The sequence below is a fragment of the Papio anubis genome, chromosome 1 (genome assembly GCF_008728515.1).
Source record: "Papio anubis isolate 15944 chromosome 1, Panubis1.0, whole genome shotgun sequence".
Lineage (NCBI taxonomy): Eukaryota > Metazoa > Chordata > Mammalia > Primates > Cercopithecidae > Papio > Papio anubis.
Window position 1 is genome coordinate 163,547,750 of NC_044976.1, and position 27,956 is coordinate 163,575,705.

General features: G+C 34.8%; 1 protein-coding gene across 7 annotated transcripts in view; it reads right to left on the reverse strand.

Annotated features, from left to right (window-relative positions):
• NEK7 (NIMA related kinase 7) overlaps positions 1–27,956 on the reverse strand; it is a 145,048-nt gene that overhangs the window by 48,267 nt on the left and 68,825 nt on the right. For 5 of the 7 annotated variants that reach the window (XM_021928997.2, XM_021929023.2, XM_003893351.5 and 2 more), the window contains 4 exons: positions 26,937–27,021; positions 15,396–15,536; positions 5,608–5,670; positions 4,038–4,148 (listed from right to left, as the gene is read on the reverse strand). In XM_021928997.2, coding sequence (XP_021784689.1) covers positions 4,038–4,148; positions 5,608–5,670; positions 15,396–15,536; positions 26,937–26,993 — 372 coding nt within the window. In that variant the 5' untranslated portion in view covers positions 26,994–27,021. Of the gene's footprint in view, positions 1–4,037; positions 4,149–5,607; positions 5,671–14,726; positions 14,807–15,395; positions 15,537–26,936; positions 27,022–27,118; positions 27,144–27,956 lie in introns of those variants that run through there. The other 2 variants (XM_021929012.2, XM_021929024.2) reach the window with 2 other exon arrangements.

The following is a 27,956-nucleotide window of genomic DNA, read 5'->3' on the forward strand; positions in this document are numbered from 1 at the left end:
TAGGGAATATGGGAGGATGGGTAGTCTGTAAGGAATTTGTTTACAGGCATATTGAGCCAATATAGAGTCAGAATTTAGAGAGTGCTCCATGCTAAAGATAAAAAATTGGAAGTCAACAAGAGTATAGACAGTAACTGAATACACAGGTATGAATGAGATCAGCTATAATGTGAGTCAGAACTAAAAAAAAAAAAAAGTCAAGGACTGAAACTTAAAATTCCATCATTAAAGGCCAGGAAGAAGAGAATGACTCAGTTAAGAAAAATGATAGTCTCCAGAGAGGTAGGAAGAAAATCAAGACACTGTGGGACTCAATAAGCCGGTGGAGAAGTGTTTTAGGAAGAAGGGTATGAAAAGCAGGGCCAAATGCTGCTGAGAGATCAAGCAGAATGAAGACTGGACAAAGTCCTTTGGCTTTCATGATAGAGGTCATTGAAGAGCTATTATGTGTGGTAGGTTGGAAAGAGAGTCAGGAGTAAGTGTCTGACTGTGAAGGAAAAAAAAGAACTAGGGTAGTAATTGAAGGAAAAAGCAGGCAGAGGTGAGGGTGGTAGGACTTAAGAGCGTCTTCTGAGATTATCTTACTTAACATAACAACACAGGCTGGGTACAGTGGCTCACACCTGTAATCCCAGCACTTTGGGAGGCTGAGGAAGTGGATCACCTGAGGTCAAAGTTCGAGATCACCTTGACCAATATGGTGAAACCCCGTCTCTACTAAAAATACAAAAATTAGCCGGGTGTGGTGGTGCACGCCTGTAGTCCTAGCTACTAGGAAGGCAGAGACAGGAGAATTGCTTGAACCTGGGAGGCAGAGGTTGCAGTGAGCCGAGATCGCACCACTGCATTCCCGCCTGGGCGACAGAGTGAGATTCCATCTCAAAAAAATTAATTAAATAAATAAAATAAAATAGCAACACACCTCCCCTAAAATCCTTATTGCTTTTCTTTCTTTAATTTTTCTTAATTGATTTATCAACATCTGGCATATCATGTATTCTACTTGCTTTTAGCATTTGACTTCTCCACTGGAAAATAAGTTTCTTGAATGAATGAATGAATGGGGAACAGGTGTGTGTGCATGTATATACATGTAAATATGTTTAAAATAACAGTGACCTGAGCATATTTAAATGATGAGAGAAGGAACTCAGAAGTGCACAATGGTTATGAATCTAGGACTGGGAACAGATAATGATAGGAATTAAGATTTCTGAGAATACAGGCAGAGAAAGGGTAGAGAACCCAGGTGGAGGGAAACATACCAATACCTCCTATCTAACAAGAATATGGTAACAGGAGAGAAGGAGGAGAGAACAGTAACAGACACAAGTAGGTCTAGCAGGTTCAGTCATGGGAAGGTGAGGGTGCTCCTGTCTAGTGACTTTTAAATACTCTGTAAAACTGGAGGAATAAAGACAACTTTGAAGAGTAGAAAAGAGTAGATTTGTATGATGCAAGGAGGCTAGAAGCATAGTGATCAGAGGTTTAAATGGAATAAAGAAAATGTGAATACCTATGAGATATCATACATGCATAAAGACACAGATAGATGGATGGGTATGTGTACATACATTTGTACATATGTCTTCAAAATATATATATAAACATACTACATATTATATTATTTAACCATCATAATAACACTGTAAGACAGGTATTACTGACCCAATTTTATTGATGTAGAAACTGGCTCAATCATTAAGATTAAATAACTAGGACAACTGATTAAAATCCTTTAATTGCCATCTGAATTCACCAGTGTAGTTTCAGAGGTCCTGTTATAATCATCCCTTATAACCCGCACTTTTCCTTTATATAACTTATTACAACTGCAGGTATACAGTTTTACATTAGTATTAGTCAAATGCCTGATTATCCCACTAGATGACGAGTTCCAAAAAGCCATAAACCATGTACCTGGCACACAGTAAATGTCTAATAAATAAAAAAATAAAATATAGAGATATTTTTTAAAAGCTACAAATTGGTATTAACTATTTAAGGGACTAATTTGGCAATAGCTATTATTTAAAATGTGTATACTCTTACTCGGCAATATTTATACGAATCTATGTAATAGAAATAGACAATGGAGTATGTATAGATATAGTTGTATTGATGTAGATAAGGCTTTGTACTTGAGATTTCTCTGTAAGAATAAAAATGAAAACAATCCAACTATCTATTAACAAAGTAATAAAATAAATCGTGATGTGTCTGAGAAAGAATACGTGTATCAGTATATATTTTTATATTTAAATGGGTATAAAGATAGTAAGTAAAGTTGGGAAGGTTTTATGCACGTAACGGTTAGAGGTTATTTCTGGGACATGGGAATGAGGGAGAAAAAGGAAGGACCATATAAATACAATTGGGTCAGTAATACCTGTCACATAGTTTTATTATGATGGTTAAGTAATATATAGTATGTTTATATGTATACTTTTTAAAGACATATGTACTAATGCATGTACACATATCCATCCATCTACTTAAAGACATATGTACTAGTGTATGTACATATATCCAACCACATATCAATCTTTCCTACCTGCCCAGGAAATCAACTCTTTATCTACACTAAACAACACAGGAAGTCAGCGTGCTATAAGTTAGACTTGCAGGAAGCCAGACTGCTCTCTCTAGTGACAATCTAGGAAGCCAAACAGTAACTTCTATAACAATTGAATAACAACTGACAGCTTCCCTAATTTTGTCCCTGCTTCTAACTAGGACCAACCAGAGAAAGCCAAATATGTACTCCTAACCAATCACAAGGATACCCTGTTTCTAGTCAGCTGGTCTATAGCTTCTCTCTGTCAGCAGTCTCCCATCAGGGCATACCCAAAGGCTTCCCTTTTCTTCCCACTATAAATCTTTCATTCCTTTGTCTGCTTTCAATTCTCTGCCAAGATGCAAGTGATGATTGGCTGACTCCCTTGCTACAGCAAGCTCGAATAAATAGCTTTTGTTTTTCTCATTCAGTTATTCTTGTTTGTTTCTAGATGGTTCAAGTTGTGTTCCATAGTAACAGAAGTTTAGCTGGGCACACGGCCAGCTGAATGAAGACTTTCTTTTCCAGCCTTCCTTGCAGCTAGATAGGTTCATGAGACTACATTCTGGCCAAGGGAATGAAGCTGAAAATGTTGTGTGACAGGCAGCACTCAGGAATGTGCTTTAAGATAAAGCCAGCATGTACTCTTTGTCCCTTCAAGCCTAGTGTGACTTGATAAGCTAGAAATAGGCTAGGTCTCTAAAATACTCTTGATAGAACAGAGCTACCATACTAGCCCCAGACTTTTACGTGACAGAGAAGTAATAAAAATAACAATAATAATAATAGCAGCAGCAGATACATTTACATAGCCTTACAATGTGTGAGGCATTCTTCTAAGCTCTTAATAAATGTTAATTAATTCAATAATTACAACAATCCTATAAAGTAGGTCATATTATTACTTTGTTTTTTAGAAAATGTGACGCAGAGGAGTAACTGGCCCAAGGACAAACAGTTTTTAAGCTACTATTATTTAAGGGTTTCTATTAATTGCAGCTGAACTTAAACCCAATTAATATGTCCTTAGAAAAGAAGGTAAAACAATTTTTATGTGGGGTTGATATCCAAGGTCTGACTGCAAATCCCACTTTCTTTGATGGATCCCCCCCAGAAATAGGTCAGGCTGCTCTAGAGTCTCTTTCTACCTCCTTTTACTCATGTCCAGAGACACAGGAGCAAGCATGGTCTGCTCAGAGAATCAAACAGCAAAACTTGACTTACAGAAGACAAGTATCTTGGTCCCTTTCCAAGTTGGTTTTGGTTTTAGATATTTAAGCTGACCAGTGGAAACATCACCAAGTAAACCAGTTTCAGAATTATGATCACTAATCATCTACTATTTATTACATATCTACCAGATAAGTCTTGCATTGAGGTCTTTAGTTTAAAATATCTTATATCCCTCCCTATATGTTTAACAGACAATTCTATTAGAAAAAACAAAACAAAATATTAAGACGATTTTTTAAAAACTTACCTTGATCATTCTGGATAGGTCACCAGCATCTGCTAGTTCCAAAACTATGTTTAGTTCATTATCTTCAATGAATGATGCATAATATTTTATTACATTTGGATGGTTGAGTTGCTGAGAAAATAAAACAGGCATCAGAAAGTTTTCTTACTGTAAATTTCTAAGAGTCACTTACAGTTTTGTAACTTAAGAACAAACTTAACTGTATTTTTTAAATTATAGAAATCTTAACATGACAGTATATTTTTCTTTAATGAATTTTGAAACAAATACTACAATTATTAAAAGTAAAAGGTATAATTTCACCTTAATATTATTAGAAATAATATATTTTACATTTAAATCTTAATTTAAAAGTACTGCTAAGCCCAATAAGTATATCAACAGATGCAAGAAGTAAATGACAGAATTAGGTCACCAACTGCTAAAAATTACATCCTCAAAATGAGAACTTTCATTTAGGAACACTCAATGATAAAGTAGCCCTTTTTACTCCTATTTAGAAGTTATGGCTGGTCCTAGAATAACTCCAGCTAGCAGACAAAACACAGCTGGTATCTACTATACTATATCTAACTATTGCTTTTATATCAAATAATATACAGGACTTATTTATATGAGCCAATTCATAAAATCATCCCTAAGAAAAATTTTACCTTGTAGAAATACATGTATCAGTCCCTACTCATTTACAGTCCTTTTGTTCAATCTTTAAACACATTAATATGAGATGCATTGTTTCTCTGAGAAATTACGCAGAAAGTATGGGTGACTTTCTTCTTTCTACTTAAAGTTTTCTCCGCAAATTTTCTATGATGACGTGCTATTTCTACAGTAAAAGTTCACATATATTTAAGCCAGCTACTTCATGTGCCAAGAAATAACTACAACTAACAAAATAGTCAGAAAACATTGCTTTGACCTTACTTTTTTCCTTTTTGCATAAATCTGGTTCATTTTAGGCACTAACACAAATGGATGGCATAAAAAAACAGCCAAATCTTAACTAAAAGTTAAAAATACAACATAAGCCACAGCATTTCTCAAAAGAAACTTCACTATAAACGAATCAGTGCAGAAATAATTGAGGTCTCAGTCATATTTTTAGTAGATGAGAAACTAAAAAGCTAATTCCTGGCATACTCTTTAGATGCACTCTGTCTAAGTCTGGAAAAAGGTTTTGAAACATTAGAAAATGCATGTGAACCATTTCAATATAATACATGTTGAGATAATACTAATTTGCATTTATATTACTTAACCTTTAGAATATATCTTGTTGGGGTGGTCAAGAAAAAAAATTTTTCAATGTTTTATGCCTGTTTTATCTATTTCCTAGTTTGAAATGAGAAAAAAAAAGCTGGTCCTACCAAATGTTCTGATTATATTATTTAACAATAAATCCAAAAAATAACTATATTCTTCAATATACTGAAATTCAACCTTACATAATATTACTTGAAAATCAGTGTAGTGTAAGTCTTAAAAACCTTTTTGTGTTTAAGTGTGATATTTTAGTAAATCACTTTTATCACAATGTTATGTTCAAAAGAGTCAATAGTTCATTAATTACCTTAAGAAGATCTATTTCTTTGATGCAATCAGCACGTGCTTTGGCATCCATTAAATCAAATATCTAAAAATAGAACCCATAATTATTTAATAAAATAATAACCTATGGTTCAAGCTATCATGTAAATTCATTTTAATACTCTACATGTAATTATATGTACACTAAGGAATTTTCTTTCCGATTAGCTTTTATTTATTATGGAGGTCTGCAGGTATCTTACGTTACCAACAACACTTACATTTTCAGCAGTCAGTATTTAAAAAATGGATAAAGAGAACAGTTAGATATCCTTTGACACTAAGGTCTTAAGTTCCAAAGAACAAAATTAAAGTTGTGATTATTAAGATGATAAAGTAATAGCTAATACATGTTGAGCAATTAATATATGCTAAATGTACTGCACAACCTTATGAGGATGATAATAGTAGTATTCCCATTTTACAGATGAAGAAGAGAAGCTTTAGAAAGCTAAGGAGACTGACAAAAGGTCACACAGCTAATCAACAGAGCAAGCAGAATTCATTCTTAGAATTATCCGTCTAGAACCCAAGCAGTGAACTATTAATCTGTTCCATCAAATCATGTCTAAAAGGTCTGATGTATGCATTTTTGACAAGGGTGCTATCATTTCAAGGGGGTGAAATTTGGTTCTTTGAGGAGAAGGGTAACAAAATTTTACTCTATTAAGTATAAAGTATAGATACACATACAGTATTGCACATAAACAGATGTATTTGTGGAATTAAAATTTCATGGGTAGAGGTAATTGGGAAGAAATGCCTAAAAAGGCAGTTTGGAGGGAAGATAATGAAGTAAAGGTTGAAAAATATTAACCTACTATTAAAAACATAAAAATAAAAAATACAATCAAAAAGGTATTTCATGTGTCTCTGAAAACACAAATCTCTCAAGGTTCTAAGTGTGTGGAAAATAACATTTAAAAAAGCAATATCTTAGAGACTGAAAAAAAAAATCTAAGTCAGTACTGCAAGGTGATTAAAACTCTAGTGACATAACAAATTTTAAAAAATGACATTTTTAGTAATCAGCTTGATCAAGTCTTCCTGATTCAGCCAGCTAACATTCCAAGAAAAGGTACGATGTCAAAGGAGTGGCAGAATCCAAGTCTTTTTAATTAGAGAAGTAGTTATTAGACACCAGCAGAGAGGGCTGGCCTCTTTACACATGATGCTTTGAAATTCACTGCAATCTTATAAGATAGGTAGTACTGGCCACAATAACAAAATGAGGATTGAGGCTCAAAAATATTAAATAATATGCTTATGATCATAAAACTAGTAAATGACAGAATCTTGAAGCCAGGTTGTTCTAGCTCCACAGTCAGTGTTTTCTCAATGAGCCAGGCTGTCATGAAGTCTAATGCACACACAACTAGCTAAGAAGTATTAAAATACATGTGTGTACAAAATGTAGCATTAGAGACCTAAGGAAGAAATTCCTCCCATGTAGGGAGGGGGCAGCATTAGAGGTGAAGCTTGAAAGAATTACAAGGTTCTACCAGACAGAAACAAAAGATATCTAATGCATAAAGGTAAATATGGAATAAGGGTATATAATTACAGCTTATGAGAGGCAACTTTTTCTAGATATCATTCTTACTATCCAAAGATACACAAAGTTCTAATTTTTCTTAATTAAAAAAAAACCATGAAGATATTAGATAAGATTATAAAGCAAAAATAAAACCCATAAACTCACTGCCTTAAAGAATTTTAGCTTTGGCTCAGTCCCTTCTATTTCTTGTACAAATGCATGTGCTTTTACATAGTGAAAATAGCAGTATATAAAATGATACACAGGCTGCGCACAGTGGCTCACACCTGTAATCCCAGCACTTAGGGAGGCCAAGGCTGGCGGATCACGAGGTCAGCAGATCGAGACCATCCTGGCTAATATGGTGAAAATCCATCTTTACTAAAAATACAAAAAAAAAAAAATTAGCTGGGCGGGGTGGCTGGCGCCTATGGTCCCAGCTACTCTGGAGGCTGAGGCAGGAGAATGACGTGAACCCGGGAGGTAGAGCTTGCAGTGAGCCCAGATTGCACCACTGCACTCCAGCCTGGGTGACAGAGTGAGTCTGCGTCTCAAAAAAAATTAAAAATAAAAATAAAATAAAATAAAAAATAAAACTATATATATGCTTTTTCACCAACATTATTTTGGTTCTACTACTTCTAATGAAAACTTCAAGTATCAAATTTACGTTCTGCAACTTTTAATGTAAAATAGTTGAGCACTGCATACTGTTTAAGATTTGAAAAAATATAAAGCCTTAACTTAGTTAATGGTTTACAAAGAGAGACAGACTAGATTACATCAAGGTTTCTCCCACTTAATCAAATAACAGAAGAAGAAATATGTATGCCAGTACATACATTGAAGAGAACTTGTTTCTCCATTAGCAGTAATTCTAACCATGTCAGCCACAGTGAACTCATGTTAACTACCATGATTTCAGAATGGAACAGAATGCAACACAATGAAACAACAGCAAGGAAAGGAAAAGGGGCTGGGGTTGGTGGGGGAAGGAAAGGACTATGAGTGGCAAATCACTATCATGAAGTTCACATAAACTATCTAGTGAGACATGTTTTGGCAAACATTAAGCTGTTGTATACATCAAGTTTTGACAAAATGAGCAAGATATAAATGGACACCAATAGCAGGGGTTAAAAAAATACCAGCATTAAAGAACATACCATATGACACCATTTATGGAGGAAGGAAAAATCTTGTGGAAATTTTCTCCAAGAGCATCATAGTTTTAACTCTACACACAAATGATTAATATGAATAACCTGATCCTGAGTACAGACAAGCTTAAACTGTTAATGTCCACCCTTTCTACATATAAAAATCCATGCTGAATGCCACCTTACTATCAGATTTTATTACAGGTACAAATAAGAAAACCATCTTGCAGTCCTTCAAGATGCACAGTGTCAGATGCAGAATGCAGACAGCAACACAGAAAATTAACACGCAAATTGTAAGTGCTACTTGTTCAAAGTGATGTAAGAACCTTAATGGGGGTGAGTATGGCTGGCTGGAAGGGCTCTCAATAACTGATTTATATAAGCAGGAATGCGTAATGCCATTCAGAAAATATATATATATACACACACACACATATATACACACACACATATATATACACATATATATGTAAAATCAAAAGTTCTTGAATTGAAGGAATAAGCTTTACATTTAGCAATTTCACATAGAAATGCCATTCATTCCCCCAAAGGGATTACTATATTAACATGTTAAACAATAAAACAAACACTAATGGAAATAGAAAACTTTGAACTTGGTATTAGTTATAGGTATGAAACACACACTCACAGACTACTTGCACTTTAAATCAAAATGGCATGAGAAATAACTGATTCTTGACACATCATGAATGCTGATGCCCTTCTCAGGAAATGCTATTTACAAGGAATTTGAGATAACTCAAAGATATACTGGAAAGCACAAAACTATATTAGATCTTGATGGAATTCCTGGTATTTTTGTTTGTTTGTTTTAGGAGACAGAGAAAGAATAATGCCCATACAGTACCAGTAATTAAAATGAAGAAAATCACAAACTTGGAGACATATATGTATCTAATCTCTCAGTAATCAATGTCTCTATGATGTGGAACATTTTTAAAAAACAAAAGAGGGTGAGTGAGATGAGAATGAATAATTTATGTATGAGTTTTAGGAAACCATAATGAGATACAACATATCAAGATAGAAACATGCTACATAGAAAATCTTTAATTCAAGCTACAAAAATTAATTTAGAATTACAATTGACTTTTATTTTTAACTGAATTTTCAATAATATCAAAAGTCACTCCTCAAACGCAGGGAGAAATAAGCATTGTTGGCACATCTAAAGCAAAACTAAATTCTGAGTCAAATACACTTAACTGGAAATACAGAAGTATCTTTCTTTTTCTCTTAGCCAACAAGTCAAGACGAAAATAAATAATGAATATTTAGATTACGTCATTCCCAAACAAAGATTCAAAGCTGTCTGATGATTTTATGAGCAAGAAAAAGCAGTATGTCTTGGGTGAAAATATGGACTTTGTAAGAATATTTTGCATATAATATGTACAAACAAGTCTTCAGGAGGCAGCATTTTCACTCAGCTCTACCAAAGCTTCTTCAGGTTTTTAAACTCATTTTATACTTGGTAAGAGCAAGGGATGAGCTGTGGTTAGGCAAGTAATGACTGATAAATTCTTGGTATTCTCTGAATCATTTTAAAGGTTTTCTTTTGTCATCTTAAAATTTTGCCAAAATTACTCATAGCTAATGAAACTGAAAAGGTTAACACTAGATTTCTTTAAAAGGAAACAAAATCCTTCAAGTAACTTAACAGAAATATCCCCTTAAAAGGGCATATGTCAAATTGTTAGAAGAAAGACCATTTAAAATGCAGAAAACAAAGTACTCAAAAATATATACTAAGCAAATTTTTTGGTGTTGTTTTTGTTGTTGTCATTTTTGTTTTTTGAGACAGAGTCTTGCTCTGTCTCCAGGCTGGAGTGCGGTGGTGTGATCTCGGCTCACTGTAAACTCCGCCTCCCAGGTTCAAGCGATTCTCCTGCCTCAGCCTCCAAGTAGCTGGGACTACAGGCGTGTGCCACCACACCTAGCTAATTTTTGTATTTTTAGTAGAGATAGGGTTTCACCATGTTGGCCAGGATGGTCTTGATCTCTTGACTTCGTCATCCGCCCGCCTCGGCCCCCCAGAATACTGGGATTACAGGCATGAGTCACCGCGCCCGGCTCTACAGCTGGAACCTTCCTATCACTACTCTTCAGATGACCGACTCCTTATCCTCCACCTCAGCTTAAATTTCACATTGTCAGAGAGGCCTTTGCTGCACACTCCATCTAAAATGCTCTCCTCCATCTAGTTTGTCTCTAATAACACAGTATGGTCATTTCCTTTTTGGCTATAATTATTTGATTTATTTTTGCTATAATTATTTGATTTATTGTCTATTTCCCACACAAAAATGTCGGATTTAATTATTGTGTCCCACTATTGCGTCCCTAGTGTCGAGTACTGTGTCTGCCATATAGCAGTTTAATCCCAAAATGTTAAACATTCCACAAAACTGGAAATCTTCTGTTTCTTATCCGCTTAGAAATGCTTAAGATTGCAAGTACAAGTAATTAAAATTAAAAAGCTTTAATTTTTAAGATAAAAGCCTATTCCACCTTGACAAGTAAAAACTAACATTATTTTACTAAATTGTTCTGTATTTTTTAATGTCATTTATGAATTATTCTTACAAATGCTTAGTTTTCATTTATTCAAATAACAATTGGAAATTTGAAAGGAAGTCTATAGAGTAAATGATGAAGTTCATAAAAGCTACAAGATAAATTTGTTAATCACAATGAACACTGAAAAAGAGACTGAATACAGAGCCACAGAGGTTATGAATATATTAAAATCAGTCTATATATTATGGAAGTGCTATCATTGTCCACAAATTTCTGATCATATATAATCCTAATTTCTAATTATATGCAAACATGTAGAATCTAAAATTAACATGGGTAAAAAAGTAACTTATTAAAAGAAATTAAAAAGTTATTTGCTTGAAAAATACTTGAAAGCAACTAGCAAACGTAAGTAAATAAAAGGTAAGCATTCAATATCAAAGAATACTTTGGGGAAGACTTTTTGAGATCACCTGAATCAAAATGTGAATCTGAACAATATTATCACTTTATGTTTATTTGTATAAATACATAAAGTTTCTTTTTAGCTTTTCTTCCTAAAAGAATTCTCACTGACAATGGCTGCCACACAGTAAAATAGTGTTATCTAGAAATATAGTTAAGAGCAAGCACAGAGAAATTAAGCATTAATGAACAAAGGATCAAAATACCTCACGTATTATTTAAAAATGAGAGTAACTATGGTCAAAGAACTAAGAAACAGAGAGACCCAAAATTCACCCTACTGTAACACTATGTCAGACTGATAAAATAAAAACCAACTTCAATCCTATAGCTCTAATCAATGAGCAAAATATAAGAGATTGTATATACCAGATCAAAAAAAGTTTTTGATAATCTTCCAACATAAAGAACGTAAGTTTTGAGAGCCAGCTCACAAACTCTGTGAAGCCCCTTTCCTAAGCTCCTCCTCACACCTGTTCTCTTCAAGGCTGCTCCTATCACAGTGCCTATCTCATTATGTTAGTGGTGTCTTTGTTGTAACCCCACTAGAATCCCATGAGTCTCATTATGTTTATCTTAATTTTCCTAAAGCCTTATCCACTGACCAATAAACACTAGGTGGTCAATAAATACTGGAGGAATGGATTCAATGATCAGCAGGAAGGGAAGCATTAAAGAAGGAGGCAAGAGAGAAAAAGTTGGTACAGAGAATTTCACAGTTGTTCTATTAGTTAAGGCACCATCTTATTTTTTTGCAAATGAACCATGACGGGATACAGGTACATTTTCAAAAAGATTGGTTAATGTTGCCATATACTGTAGGCTCTCAGATCCCTTTATGATTTCCAAGAAGTAACATGCATTTAGCACACACATTCTTCTTTCCCATACAGGTAACAGGTAAACTTGCAGTAAAATGGCCAGAGCTGAGCACATCCTTTGTTAACGGCCCTGAATAAGTGAACTAAATGGAGTGGCACAAAGTAGGGAAGGGTCTTAAAAACTAAGCTGAGGATTCTGGATGTTATCTCATTAAAACTTTGTAAGCAGATAAATGAATGATAAAACCAATAATTTAGCTTATGAACTCAACCGAAGTATTCAAGGAGTCTAGTGGACCTGGGAACGGTAATACAGTTCTTGAGACAAGTAATATAGCCTTAAAATAAAAAGTGGCATGAAAAAATTCAATATGTAATTCTTTAAGGCTTTTTGTAAAGAGTTAGGTTAGCATTCTTCAAAAGGAAAAGCATTGGTCAGCAATATTTTAAATTTTTTTTAATTTTAAGCTGCAGAAATGATTTTTTAAAAAGAAAGAACCATAGGTTTTCCTGATCAGCACAAGTGTAATGCATCACAAGTATCAATAATATGTTTAAAATGCAAATATATTTCTCCTTACAAAGATTTAAGGCACTGCTCCCTCATAAATAAGCAAAGAATATCTTCACAATATCATTTCTCTCTTCTATGAAGCAGTTAGGTTTAAACTAGAAGATGTCACAATATCAACACTAAAGCAGAAAGGAATGGGATAATCCAAAAGAATAAACTTTAACTTCCTGCAGTAATTTGAGGTTTATCACAGCGTAAACAGAGGCAGCTAGAGGGTAATATCCAATTAATACTGAAGGGAAATACAATTGTGCAAATTAACTCACACTTATCCAAATTTCCAATCAATAGAAAAATGCAGCAAGAGCTTTTTTTCTGCCTCCTTCCACCCCCTCCTCCATTCTTTCTTTCTATTTCTAATAAGAAGGTTCTGTAATGTAAGAATAATCACTAGAGACAGAACTGAGCCCTCCTTTCCACACTCAGATTCAGAGAAGGGATCCAAGAGTCCCCAGAGACCTCCAAATGTATCTCAATCCATCCATCCTCCCATCTTGACAACCTGTGGCAGATTGGCAGCTATGTTCTCTCCAGTCTATTCTGTATGTTGAGCTTGAAATGTTATTTTGAAAATAATGTATTTTGAAGATTGTTACCCTACTTGAGAGTCCACAGTGCATCCTCAATTACCTACAGTTCAAATTCCTCTGCCTGGTTCCAATGCTCACCACAATCTGGGCTCACATTTATAGCCTGGCTTAAGTTCCAATTCCACCAATTCCAACAGCTCAAATTGACATCTCCATTCTGTGAACTCTTATTTAAATCAGGAACCCATGCCACAGGGTTTAACATTAAATTGTTCTAGATAGACTCTTTTTCCCCTGGAGGGCAGGAATAATACCACTAGTTTCTTTTTTATTTCCCTGGGTGCTCAGAAATCATAGTACAAATTTAATACATTTTAAAAATGAATCGAAGAGTTCTTTTGTAAGGGAATAATTGTTCCAAAAGTAATCTCTTTCATAAACACTAATAACTACATTCCATATTGTGTTTTCTTAAGCTCTGAGTGGCATATGAAAACAGAGAAGACTGCAATTCTTATATGCTGCTGGTGAAAACTAACACCAGTGCAACTCTGGAAAACAATTTGGCATTAACTTGCAGTACACATGCATCCCCTGTGGCTCAATCATTTTCATTCTTAAGCACAAACAAGAGAGAAATTCTTGTATGTGTATACTAGGAAAGACATGAGAATATCAGAGAAGCATTGTTTGTAATAGCAAATAACTGTAAACAACTTAAACAGCAATCAACAAGAACAGGGGAATATTATACAGTAGCAAAAAGGATAAACTACGGCACACGCACCAACACAGACTAATTCCTCAAACATGATGCTATCTGAAAAAAAGCAGGCTCTGTGAGTGTGTGTGTGTGTGTGTGTGTGAGATACATATATAAAACGTGCTTCATTTATGTAAAGTTCAAAAAAAATACAAAAGTAAACAATTTTATTTTAGAAGTTCATACTAGTGTAGGAAAAACTATAAAGAAAAACAAAGGAATGATAAACATTACATTCAGGATATGGTTATCTCTGAGGGAAGGGAGTGGCACACACATGTCGAAAATATTTTTAATATTTATTTCTTAAGCTGGTTTGTGGACACGGGGATATCTCTATTATTATTTACATTTAACACATACACCATATAAAACCTTTTATAAATCATTACTGTTTCATTTTTAAATGTAAATTAAAACTGTTCATCTCTATATTGGCTGTCACAAGTATACTAATCACCTTAAGAAGTTTAAAGAAAAAAAAAAGGACATTTAGATTTCACAGGTCTCTGCAGAAAAAAGATAACAGACTTGAAAAGCAAAATAGGCTGTAGCACGTGTGAAGAATAACTATTACCATAATTGAAAAAGGGAAGTAAAAGTGTATGAGTCACTGTGTGATTTATTGTTTGATGTCATGCACACTGGAAGGCAGAAAGACAAGTACTTTCTAGGCCAGAGGATCTCATTAGGGCAAGTGAAACTTACAGGGCTCTGGCAAGTGAGCATTCCAGGGTAGCTCAGTGGGACTGCAACTCCAGGGTTAGGGCAGGACTTGGAAAGAGGAGCTGGAGCAAGATAAATGAATTCAAGAAGACAGAAAAGGGTCTGGATTACAGAGCAAATCTGATTCCAGAATGACAAATACAATAAGGGATTTTAAAGTTAGGTATCCATGTTCTAATTTTATCTGCCTCGTTTTTATTTCCAAGTAAATAAAGTTCACTTCATTTTCCTTTCATTTTTTTTTGCTGGTATAGTTTAACTTCCATTTACTAACTTTGGGCAGTACATTTTGTGACTCTAGTTTCTGACTACAGTGCCTACAGCTGTAGAACTTCAGTGAGTATTCCACAGCTAGTTAAATGTCCAGGTAGAAGTAATGGTGATAACTCAAATCTGTCTCTTAAAATCTAGAGTTGTGAAAGCTTTTTGAGGTTCAATACCAGCTAAATTTTTAAAGCCTAGAAATAGTGTTAAAACTAATATTTCCATTCTATACTACACTTGATTCTGGCTTTTAAAATACAGCGTTCATTCTTTCCCAGCATTCTCAACTTAAGGCTATCAGTACCCAATCATTCAGGATATACTTTTATCATCTATAATTCACATAGTATAATTTTACATTGATTTACATAATTAAAATCATCTTACCTGCACTTTTTTTAAAGCTACTGGTACTCCATCCAAGAGACAGGCTGCTCTATAAACTTCACTAAATTGTCCGCGACCAATTTTCTTTTCTATTCGAAAGTTGGCTAATGTATTATAGCCCATATCCGGTCGTAAGGCCTTCTGTAATTAAAAATGTCAGAAAAATTTTCAATCACACAATATACACACAATACACACAATCACTGATCATTTTCATATATGTAGGTGACACCTAGGGTAAGTTTGCAGACATCCATTCACTCAACAACAAATATTTATTGAACTTATGCCAGGCACTGTCCTACACACTGATGATACAGTAGCAGACTAGAGAGACAATAATTCCTGCACCTGAGGAACTTACATTCTAGTGAGGGGAATAAACAAGGAATACATTAGAACATATATAAAATATATATTTTTATATATATTATGTGAGATAGGAAAGCCTAAAAAGAAAAAGTTAATTAAAGAAGAAGGATACAACATGAACTTTTAGATAGGAACTCCTTAGAACTTGTCTTTAGTTCACAGACTATAAACTTGTCCCACCCAACCTAGTATTTCTCTGATATTTCTTTTCTTTTGCAAAGATCTTTGAGTTGAAATGGACCTTACAATAATATATAATCATTTAGTCCAAACTGTCAACTAATGCATGAAATACTTAACTTCCTGACAGTTATTTAACTTCTGCAAAGAATATGTCCAGTGGCAAGAAGTTTACTACCGCACTATGCTGGCTGCTAGGGAAATAGAGATGAATGAGATATGATTTCTGTCTCAAATGGCTTAAGTAAATACATAGAAGAGGCTCTTCACTATGCTATGAGAGAAATAAATTATAAGATATTGGGGGCAGGGGCACAGTGGCCATCCCCATTTTGAGACAAAACTCAGGTTATAAATTTTACCGATTGTCTTAGTTCTTTTGTTCACTTTTTTGTTCATGGGCTCATTCATTCAATATTAAGTTATGGGGTAAACACTAACTGAACATCTACTACAGTCAGACACTGTCTATTGCTAAAGTTGGAATATTACCTTTTACATTCCTGATGGCAATCATTTTAGCATCTCTAGCTATTTAAAATACAAAAAAAAAGCCTATTTTAACTATCACTTGCCCTTATATCTTCTCTTTTTTGGCTAGACATGCCTGAGCCTTTTCAAGATTCCTGGAGTACTGATGAGCACACTCTTCCATGCCTTTTACCATTCCCCTCACACCCACAGTCCCCTCTGTACTCTCCAAGCCAAACATGACATTCTTGTGGGGCCAGGCTAGTGCACCCTCTAATGAGACTGAATATTTAAGACCTATTAATGCAAAGATGGCACTGGTTCGTGAGCACATTACATTCAGCTTAAACTCTTAGGCCTTCAAAGAAACCTTTGATAATTATGGCTGATGGCCCCATAACCCGGACTTACGCAGAAGGCTATATTGATGTATGGGCCAAACTTTGCATTAACCCCTAGTACATTTTATCTTTTAATTTCACTATATATATCATGCTAACAAAAACTGTAAAATTCTGCCAAAGTCACTATAATTCAAATCCAATGTTTTCTCTTTAAAAAAAGAAGCAATAATTTGTTTTTGTACATTGTTTTCTTCTTCTAGAAGCCCAAAATACCGTCAAGAAAAAGATCATGCTTCCTTTAAAATATGCAAAACAACGAGAGTACAAGAAACGTTTCAAATTTCAAATTCATTTCATAAATATAGAACCATAAGATAATTGTTATAATTACTACAACAATGATAGAAAGTCCCATTTTCGTCCCCACAACTTAGCAGGCACTGTATATCAGGACTTTAAATGCCATCAAATTCAATTCTCTCACCAATCCCATAATGCAGATGTCATCAAACCAAGTGAATGTCTAGTTGATTTCCAAGTATAGCCTATGCCACACTGCCATGTTATTAAGCAAAGTCACCTTTAATATGACCCAATATTACGGGAACCTACATGATGATCCACAGATATTTTCAGTGTTAAGTCTTTTGACTAAAAAAAATAAAAAATAAAGACAAAAATGGAATAGAAATGTGTTTAAAATGAAGATGAAAAAGCATATCACACTAAGAAACATAGAACAAAAATAAAATTATCATATAAAGGGAGATAACTTGCCATGATGTTCATTTGCAAATGGATTTCTTTTCATAGCCATTGAATTTACAATTAAGTGTCAATGTGACAAAATGATATATATGTAACAAAGAAACTCACAAAGTACCACTTCTCAAATATATCCAATGGATATTTGGCTTTTTTTTTTTTACGTTTTTAACTTTAAATAAAGGTTTTTGTTTTTTTTTAAAGGAAACATGTTTTAAATTGTCTATGATTGCCTAATAATTGTTTATACTGACGCACTAGAATAGTCTGTGTCATCTAATAAGTATAAATCCTTCTCTTATACACAGAGATCATTCTTTCACTTAATGAAGATTTGTCAATCTCAACAGCAAAATACAGCTTCATCGTTAGAAGGAACACTATCAAACGATTCAGATACTTTAAATTTGACTGGGAATTCCATCTTCTGTCTGCACAATAACTTGACAAATATTAGCGTGAACTGCTAAGGCAGTGTGACAACCGCATGCTGAGAGCAAAGTCTCACTAATGTGTTTTGGCATGCAGGTTTGTAATCACACATTTACATATGCAATGACCTACATTTGCATGTCAGATCACACACTGTCTTGGTTTATTAAGACTGGGCACCTCCCTGTGCTTGGCCGCCAGAGTGGCGAAAGAGGGCCAGAGGGCGGTGTTTTTTGGCAGTTGAGGGATGAACTGCCACCAAGGATTAGGTTGATATGGCCTGAGCATTAGACACTTCATTAGACGTAATCTGTTTAACAGTGGGCAGTGTATGTAAACTTCACAGCCCATTTGCGGCACCTTTTTCCCCCTATGGCCTTTCTTCAAAGGGCAATGTGGGTGAGTGACAGCTTGTCTCATCTGCTCCCATGTCCTGTCACCCAGTGTAGATGTGGAAAGCTGACATGAGAAGGAGCATAGCTGCACATCTCCAACTACCCTTGGGTCTCTCTGCCACACTGCAATTTGTATAAAAATAAGCTTGTATAAGAGGAGGTCTCCTTTAGCAGATCATCAGGCAGGTAATATATACATACATATATACTTCGGTAGCGATTATAGTATATTGTTGTCAATGCCACACTTCATTTTGCTGAGTTACATTCCACTGTAGGTAGCATTAAATTAGGGGCTTTAAATAAAAAATGGTATCATCAAATGGGTTCCCACTCAAGTAAAGAACTATTTTTAGGAAATAGCTATATTCTCTTTATTGAATGATGTTCTATGTCCCATATGTTTTAAGTTACTGGGAATAAAATAACTCAGCAAAATACTGAGATTCAAATCAGCATGAAATATAAACCAAATAAAATCACTTAAATTGACGTTTTGCTGTTCTCAGTTTGGAGTGTAAACTGAGTCTCAGTTCCTTGAAGTTCCTTAATGACCCAGGTTTTTTTTTTCCTAAGTGGCACAAAATGGCTTTTAGATTTGAGATGAGTCACTTAGACGACCTTCAACTTTTATGGAAGTAAAACCCCACTTTGTTTCTTCCACTATCAAATGAGGATAATGATGCCTTATCTACGACAGAAGGCTTTTCAAGTCACTTTTGCACCTCGCTATGGCCCCCTCCACCAGCTGCACCATGTATTTCCCAAGTGCACTGTGAACTCTGGCCTCATGCCCATGGCATTGCACTTGCTTATTCTCATGCTTTCTGAATAACTTCCTTTTTCACACCCAGCAAACCACAGCTCATCTTTGGGATTCAGTTCCATGTCAGCTCTTCTAAGGAATCATCTTCAACTTGCTCAGGCAGCTTTATTGGCTTCTACCTCTGTTTCTGTAGCAATTGACAGTAGTCATTCAACTCTATCAAGACACATACAAACTCAGGCACCATGTTGGGTCCTGGATCACACACACTTTTAATTATTTGTTTATACAGCTGACTCTTGAACAACACAAGTTTGAACTGTGCAGATCCACTTATATGTAGATTTTCTTCTACTTCTCCCCTCCCTGAGACAGCAAGAAACCCCTTCTCTTTCTCCTTCTCCTTCTCCTCTGCCTACCCAATGCAAAGACAATGAGGATAAAGATGAAAATCTACTTTCCACTTAATGAATATTAACTATCATTTCTCTTCTTTATGATTTCCTTATTAACATTTCCTTTTCTGTAGTTTATTGTAAGAATACATTATATAATAGACAAAACACACAAAGCATGTGTTAATTGACTGTTTCTGTTATCAATAAGGCTTCTAGTCAACAGTAGGCTATTTATACTTAAGTTTTTAGGGAGTCAAAAGTTTTATATGGGTTTTTAGCTGCACAAACTACCCTCTTGTTGTTCCAGGGTCAACTATGTATATACATTTCTCCTTCCAGACACTGAGTTTCTCAAAGGTAGAGTCCAAAGGGGTTTTTTTTTTTTCTTAGCTTTTTATAGAAACGCCATGAAGTAAAGAATAAATACTAACTCCGTTAATGTATTTAAAAGAACTAAATGAATGTAAAAGGCCCAAAATACATAGGGCATGACTATTATTATCTACAAGCTCTAAGTAGAATCTAGTAGAGAATCAGTATACTGTTCTGGGTTCTTATTAACAAACTTTTTTTAATGTGAATACACTCTAATCACATTAACAAGAGATCTTACTAACTAATTGGGATTAACTTCTACATATTGGTCTGTGTTTACTGAGTTTCCTTCACACAGATACTTTTCGTTTGAAAACAAAATTCATTCCGTTTGCCACTGGTTCTTATTTTCACAGGTGCAGACTCCTTAAACAGTAACTTCCCAGGACTAAATTAATTTCTTAATTTGCTTTAAATTTGAAGGCAAGGACATTTACTGAGCAATAAGATAATTCAGGATAACATTATGATGATAATCCTCTCTGGGGAAATTAGAAGAGTCACAGCATGAACTCAATAGTCTCCCCAGAGAGAAAATTATGTCCTGATAATTCCTCGAGGTATTGTTATCAATGATTTAATATACAAGCCAGTATTAATTACAATAATTAACACCATTAATAAGGTTTTCATTGTTACTGCAAATTCATCTCTTACTGGTGATTTTCCAGAGCCACTTAATTAAATAAACTACCTTATATTTTATATTGTTGCATTTCTCCAAAATTTAAAACTAACAAAACTTTAAAATAACTTTCAAATTTTATTTAGCAATAAAGCTCATGCTATTATCTTTTATCTTTAAAAAGGTGTTACCCACCTCCAAACTGCACAAACCAGAACATCCTTTCTATCATGTATTCTACAGACTTTCTGTCATATTATCTACAGACTTCACTGGAAACCAAAAAAGGCAAATAAACAAAAAAACACCATATGTGCCACCAAGACCTAATTATTAGTGCTTCTTCCTATTTGAAAATTATCTCCCTAAAATTTTTTAACTATGTAAAATGTAATCTATTCCTAAAGTTTCCTAAGTGTCAGAGACTTACATCAGTTTAGACAACATGCCATTAATCATTAAAACTGGCCTTTTATCAAAGGAGGAAATTTTACTATTGTGTAAGAAAAATGAGTGACCAAATATAACCAGTTATCTAATTAAATTTATAAGACCCTGGTATTTGTAGCATTTAATTGTCATTAGTTATATTACCAGCATAATAATTATTACATCCAAATGATGTAACCAAAAATACTGATTATCTCTTCTATGTTATCATGAGCAAGATAATTAATTAATGTCAAAGATACTCCCATCTCCCCTACTTCCCTATGAGTACGACCAGCTATACCTGATAAAGTTAAATATGGAGAGAAAAAGCCTTTTACTGAAAGACAGAGACAGAGAGTAAAAGTGGTTGTTAACAATTTATTCATTTATTCCACAAATATTACTGGAGGGGGATATAGCACAAAGACACTAAAAAGGCAATAAACAAATATATAATAAAAAAAAGTGGTTACATGTATAATGAAAGACAAATTCTGAAGATATTTATATATTTTAATACTCATTTTAAAAACAGGGCTCATAAAGAAAGAGGACAGGTTGATTTGAAACCAAGTTGTTCACTCAACAAATATTTATTGAATGCGTACTGTGTGTACCATTCTGGGACTACTATGTGTACCACGCTGGGACTAGTGAGAAAGCTTATACCTAAGAGAAGAAAAATAATGAACAAAATAAGTGATAAGGTGATACATTCTATGGAGAAAAATATGGCAGGTTGGACATACTGCGTGAGTGGGAAGGTTCCATTTTCATTGAGTGATCAAGAAGGTGATATTAAAGTATATACTTGAAGAAGATGAATGAGCAAGCCAATGGGAAACTACTAAAAGGCTTTAAACAGATGTGACTGAAATATTGCTGTGTTGGGAATAGATTAAAGGGGAAAGGAGCAAGGATGAAAACAGATCAATTAGGAAGATACTGCAATAAGATAGGTGAAAGATTAAAGTAACTTCAGAGTAGCAGCAGTGGAGAAGAAAAGAAGTGCTTAAATTCTAAATGTATTTTAAAGCTTCGGCCTATGGTGAATGCTAACATTAAATATGAGATCAGAGAAACAGGAGGAAGGTAGTAATGGCTCTAAGAGTTTTAGCTTCAGCAACTGGAATGACAGACTTCCTACTGAGAAGGAGAAGATGGTGGGTTGTCAGTCTGGAAGGAAATATTTAGAGTTCAGTTTGGGCCACATTAGGGTTGAAACATGCAAATTTGATGCCAAGTAGGCAAATGGATATATGAGTTTGGAATTTGGGGCAAAGGTCCAGGTTGAAATACAAATTTAAGAGTCACCAGCATAGAATCATGAGACTGGAAGAGAACACAAAGTAAGGGATATAGAGAGAAAAGAGCTCTAAGGAACTGAGCCTTGGGGCACTCCACTGTTAAGTGTCACCTTCTCAGAAGGTGAGAAGAAATCAATAGAGGGACCATTAAGACAAGAAAACAACAAGATTCCTGGAAGCCAAGTGAAGAACAGGTTTCAAAGAAGAGAGCATAATCAAGTCTACCAAATGCAGCTGCTAAGTAAAATGAGGCCTGAAAACTGGCACTGGATGGAGCAGGAGAGGTAACTGACTTGACAGGAGCAGCTTAGGGGGCACAATGGGGTAGAGAGCTTAATTAGAGTAGATTTTAGAGAGAAAGGAGAAATGGGAGACTGAACTACAGAAAAACCTTTCTGGGAACTTTGCTATAAAAGGGAGTGGAGAAATAGGTCAACAACTGGAAGGAAGAGTAACTTAGACTGTTTAAGGGGTTTTCTTTTGTTTCATTTTGTTGTTTAGAGGGGAGAAATAATAGCATAGTAGCACAGACTCAGTAGAGGGGTGCACAAGGGAGGGTTGGCCCTTGAGAGCAGTGTGGATAGTTCATCTGGTAACAACAGAAAAGGCAGACGGTGTGAATACAGACTCTGGGAGGAGGATAACTATGGTAGGAGACTGTGGAGGTTCTCTTCTGACTGGCTGGTTCAGTTTCTTCAGTAAAATAGGAGCAAGGGCATCAGCTTAGAGCTAGGATGAGGAAAGGACATGTTATAGGTTTGAGGACAGAAAAGATATCAAGTGGGAGAGTTTGGTGCCAGGAAAGTAGGGAGTGGATGAGTTAAGGATGATTGCTGAGCAGCATTAGGCTTTACTTGAGTTTCATGGCCATAAATTTAACCTACAGCAAGAGTCCTCTTCCCTCAAAAAAGCTATTGTTCATTCTGTACCATCAATAAAGTTATTCAATGAAGGAAACTGTTACTAGGAGAATGTAACATCTAAATTTCTGAAAAGACTTCCAAAAATAGAAGCACTCTGCTCAATGCCTATGACAAACACGTTGGTAAAATCAGTTGACCAAAAGAAACAAGTTAAATGACACTTATTTCACAAAGAAAGTAACTCCAGAAGATAAGCTAGAGAAAAAAGAAGGTAATATAGTTATGGAGACTAAAATTCATACCCAATAGGGTGGGATACTTTCTTTCTGGCTGGCCTACAATGAACCCTGATTACTACCCTGAACATGCTACTCAAGGTAAACTTTATTTCATCCCTCCACATTCACTTCACAGAGATGCAAAATAGTAAATGGATTACAGTCTGAACTGCCATGAAGCTTAAAGGAATGGTCAGTCTACCTTACAGGTTAAGTTGCAAGACTCCAAGGTAAGATTTTCATACTTTCCACACTGTAAGAATAAGGAATATTTGTTTTTCTACCCACAGATCTGAGTGACATGTCTTTTCTCTATCGTAAGTAGCCAAAGTATTACACTATCTTCAAATTTAAAAAAAACATAACCTAGGCCTCTGATCACATCACAATGAAAATTAATCCTCCTTCTAATAACTCATAAAAATTCTTAAAATTGTACTCTGATTATAATTGGTTTATAATTAACATTTTGGAAAAAATGTGACTCTACCATAGCCATCTTCAGCCAATAACCATAAATCAAAATACTCACAAAATGTTAATTGTAAACTTCCATTGTTTAAAATTAGTCTTATAGTAAAGAGTAAAAATTTTACTATTTCCCAGTCACCACCTTTTATATAATTTGAATTTTTTTTTTTTTAAACCTAAATCCACTGTTCCACAAACAAGAGTCCAAAGGCAATGAAAATATACAGAACCAGAATCTAGTCAAAATATCCTTTCAATACCTTCTAGATGCTAGTGGAAAGAATCAAGAAAGGAAGAAAGGAGGAAAAAAAGGGAGGGTGGGAAAGAGTGGAGCCGATAGAAAAAATTTCAAAATACATTAATAAAGAAACATAAATCTCACATTCTAAAACAAAACAAAAGGAACTTATACTGTACTAAAAATGAGTCCACATATTATGCATTATGGAGTGACAGTATTCACTTTGAAACAAGAAAAAGAATGGATATGCCAAGATATCACTTATAATTATAACAGGGAATTGGTATTTGACACTCAGAAACCTGACTTCCTTAGTTTTCTGTTTATGCCCAGACTTCTACTACAAAAGTGAAAGAAGTCACTGGGCTAACCAGATGTTGCCATATCACCCCCATTACTCAGGTCAGTGGTGTGGAACAAAACAAAAAAAGGTTGTCAAAGCTGAGCAGAGGCTGTCCTTTCCCAGTCTTCTAAAATAATGCTACTGAGAGCAGTAACGTTTTTCAAAGACTTAATAAGCAATAATGCCTATAAGCTCTTGTCAGGTAATCTTTCTTTCACTGTCTCACACCATCAGTGTGAATGCAGAGAGGAGGAAAAAGAAATGTATCTCCCTTCCCCCACCTGCCACAAGGCAGCTAGAACCTTGGATGACACTTGCCTGTTTCCAACAGGGAAAGAGGTCCACCCACACAGGAGCAGCAGCAGGAGGCATAAACGAAAGGAACAGTGTGAAAAGCAATGCAGAACCGCTTCTATAATTCTGAAATTTATACTGTGGGGCAGCCCAGTGTCTCACAGGAAAACAATCACTTTTATTTTTCCCTCCTACTGCCACTCCGACCTTTCCTGGTTGGTGAGTCAGTAGGAGGCAAAAATGAAAGTGCTTATTTTTTTCCTCTTTGAAACAGAAGGTTGTTAAAAACTGTGAATCTCAAAATCTCAAAACATGAACTACCTAATTTTTAGAGGTGTTATTTTATTGTCTTTGCTGGAAATAATATAATATGAAACAATAATGTTTGCATATGTGTGTAAAATGAGTCCTAAGAGGTCTATATTTAATAGATATGTTTATTATAATCTTGATAATATAATTTATGACCATAACATAAATATATATGGGGACTTTAAAAAAAAAATCTTCTTGAAATTAAAATATCGGCCTTACTTTAAGCTAAGGGGTCTTTTTACTCAATATAGAAAATTCAGACAGGTATAACAAAGAAAAGCAATGTAATAGTGCAATTAAGTAAAGGACTCATTTCATTGAGTCCCTGGTTGGTTTCAATTACATATACATATTCTTATTGAGCCCTTGCTACATGTGAGAAACTAAAGTACCACAGGGCATCCAAGGTAAGTAAGACACAGTCCTTTCCCTCAAGGAGATTTTAATCTAGTAAGAGAGATAAGAAAAATGCCCATATAAAAATGACACCAAAGTATCAGAAATACCAGAAGAGAGATGCAAAGAAGATACCACCACATTTCCAAGGAAAGATACTGCTTTCAGAGGATCAGACAAAGTTTTATGGTAGAGACGGCTTTGTTGATGGTTCTTAAAGGACGGGCAGGTTTTAGAAAATTGGAGGGGAAGATGGAGGGTACAAAATGAACAAAGTCACAGAAGCAGAAAAGATCTTTTTTTATAGATGGTTATTCTCTAAACAGTGCTTCTGCGAGAAGTCAACAGATGCACTAAAAATAAAAAAAGGATTCCATAGACAAATTAAGTTTGGAAAACACTAAAGCCTATACCACTCTTCAAAATTCATTCACAATGCACACTAGTGTAGGAAAGGCTCTGAGGAACTACTGCCACAAAGTTGCTGTTTTCCCCAAGTCTCTTAAACCTATTTGACTACAGAACTCTTGTGAAAGAACACTTATCAATTGCCCAAATGTTTTCATAAATACTATCCAAACAAAACTGGGACAAGGCTAGCAGAGTATACGTGAGACATATTGTAGAATGCCTCAAACACCAAGCTGAGAAATATAGTCTTCAGGAACAACAGCAATAAAAATGAGGTATCGCCCTGACATGGGGTGGCGACTGTTATTTTAAACATGTCATTACACATTAGCTTTATGACAAGCATTCACACTGAATGCAGGATGCTAAATAATGAATATATGTACATTTTTTACTAAAAGATTTTTTCACCTCATTTTATGTTATTAAATACAAGAAACAAGCAAATATATCACAGGAGAAATACACTACAAGTGAGAGGGAGAGAAAAGTAACCATCGTGGAAGGCAGCTGTGGGCAAGGCAAGATCAGCCCACTAAAGCAGGGGCAGGCACAAAATGTACTGGCACTCCCAAACTTAGGCGCAGTCTCATCTTTTTTTTTTTTTTTTTTTTGTCTTCCTTCCCTAAACCTAATACTAATGTTCAGAGCTTACAGGTCATTCAAATAAAGTTAAAAGCTAAAGCCGCCTTTTTGTTTTCATGTTTGTCAACAGGAACTAAGCATTATCAAACAATATTTTAAAATAAATATTTCTATCGAAATGGCAAACTGCACCCCAAAAATATGTGCAATTGTACTGTATCAATTAAAAATAAATAATATATTACACCTAAATAATTATATCTAAAAAGTGTACTAATTACACCTAAAACAATTATACCTAAAAGCCATAAACAAAACTGAAAAACAAAGCAAAAAAAAAAATGCTGATTAAAACTTGGAAACTCAAAATTAGTACTTTTGTGCTACTTTATTTCCTAAAGCAACTGTAAATGTACTACTTGCTTACACATATTTAACATAGATTATATATACTTCTGCCCACCTTAATTAGGATAAATTACCTGTGGTTGGAACTGAGGAATGGGCGGCCCTTGCATTCCTTGAGATTGCTCATCCATTGTCTGAAGTAACAGGAACTTTAGAACTCTGCAAAAATGTAAAGTTGAAATTTAAATAATGTAATCATTACCAATTCACATCATTTATCATACGCCTGACGCATGCATTCAAATACTAAATTTACCTGATGCTTCAAAAATTCACTGAGATACACCACACTCTTCTGCCATTTGCTAAATCCAAGCAATGTTAGCTCCCACAAATATTCAGTCTCAACCATTTCCACTTCTTCAAAAGCATTATGTGCTTAGAAAATCCCCTTTCCTGAGATGAAATTCTTTCTTCTCCATTCCGCCTTTTAAATCAAAGATACTTTCCTCTATCCAGCCACTATTAGAAGTATCAGAGTACGCTCCCTATAAAGTTCAATGTTTTACATCCCTAAAATGCACCTTATCCTAAAAATGTTAGTACTTTTATTCTTTCATCCAACTGTTTACTGTGATTTTTTTAATTTAAACTTCAAAGGCCAGTCCTCATATGAGTGTCTCCTCTTTTATGCATACTTTGTAATTATAAAACATTCATCCATTAATTCAGTAAACTAGGCTGAAGGTAATTACGTGCCAGGTATTGCACAAGACTCAAAAATTGAAATATTAATCACGCACAGCCCTTACACTCCAGGAACTACATTTGCACCGATTCTACTCAGTACTACGTGTTTCTAGGTTCTTTATAAATGTTACTTTATGACTAAAATCTGAGACTCAAAAAACTACGGTCTCTTTTAAATGGGATTAACTGATGGAACAACTAAAACACATCTTCACTTCATCATACTCTTTAAAAACCAATACAAATATTCTGGGCATGGTTCATTTGTATTACAAATTTCTTCTTCTACCCTGTGACTTGTCTTTTTAAAACCTTTCCAATGGTGTCTTTCCATGAACTAATGAATAGAAATTCATGGCTGGGCGCAGTGGCTCACGCCTGTCATCCCAGCATTTTGTGGGGCT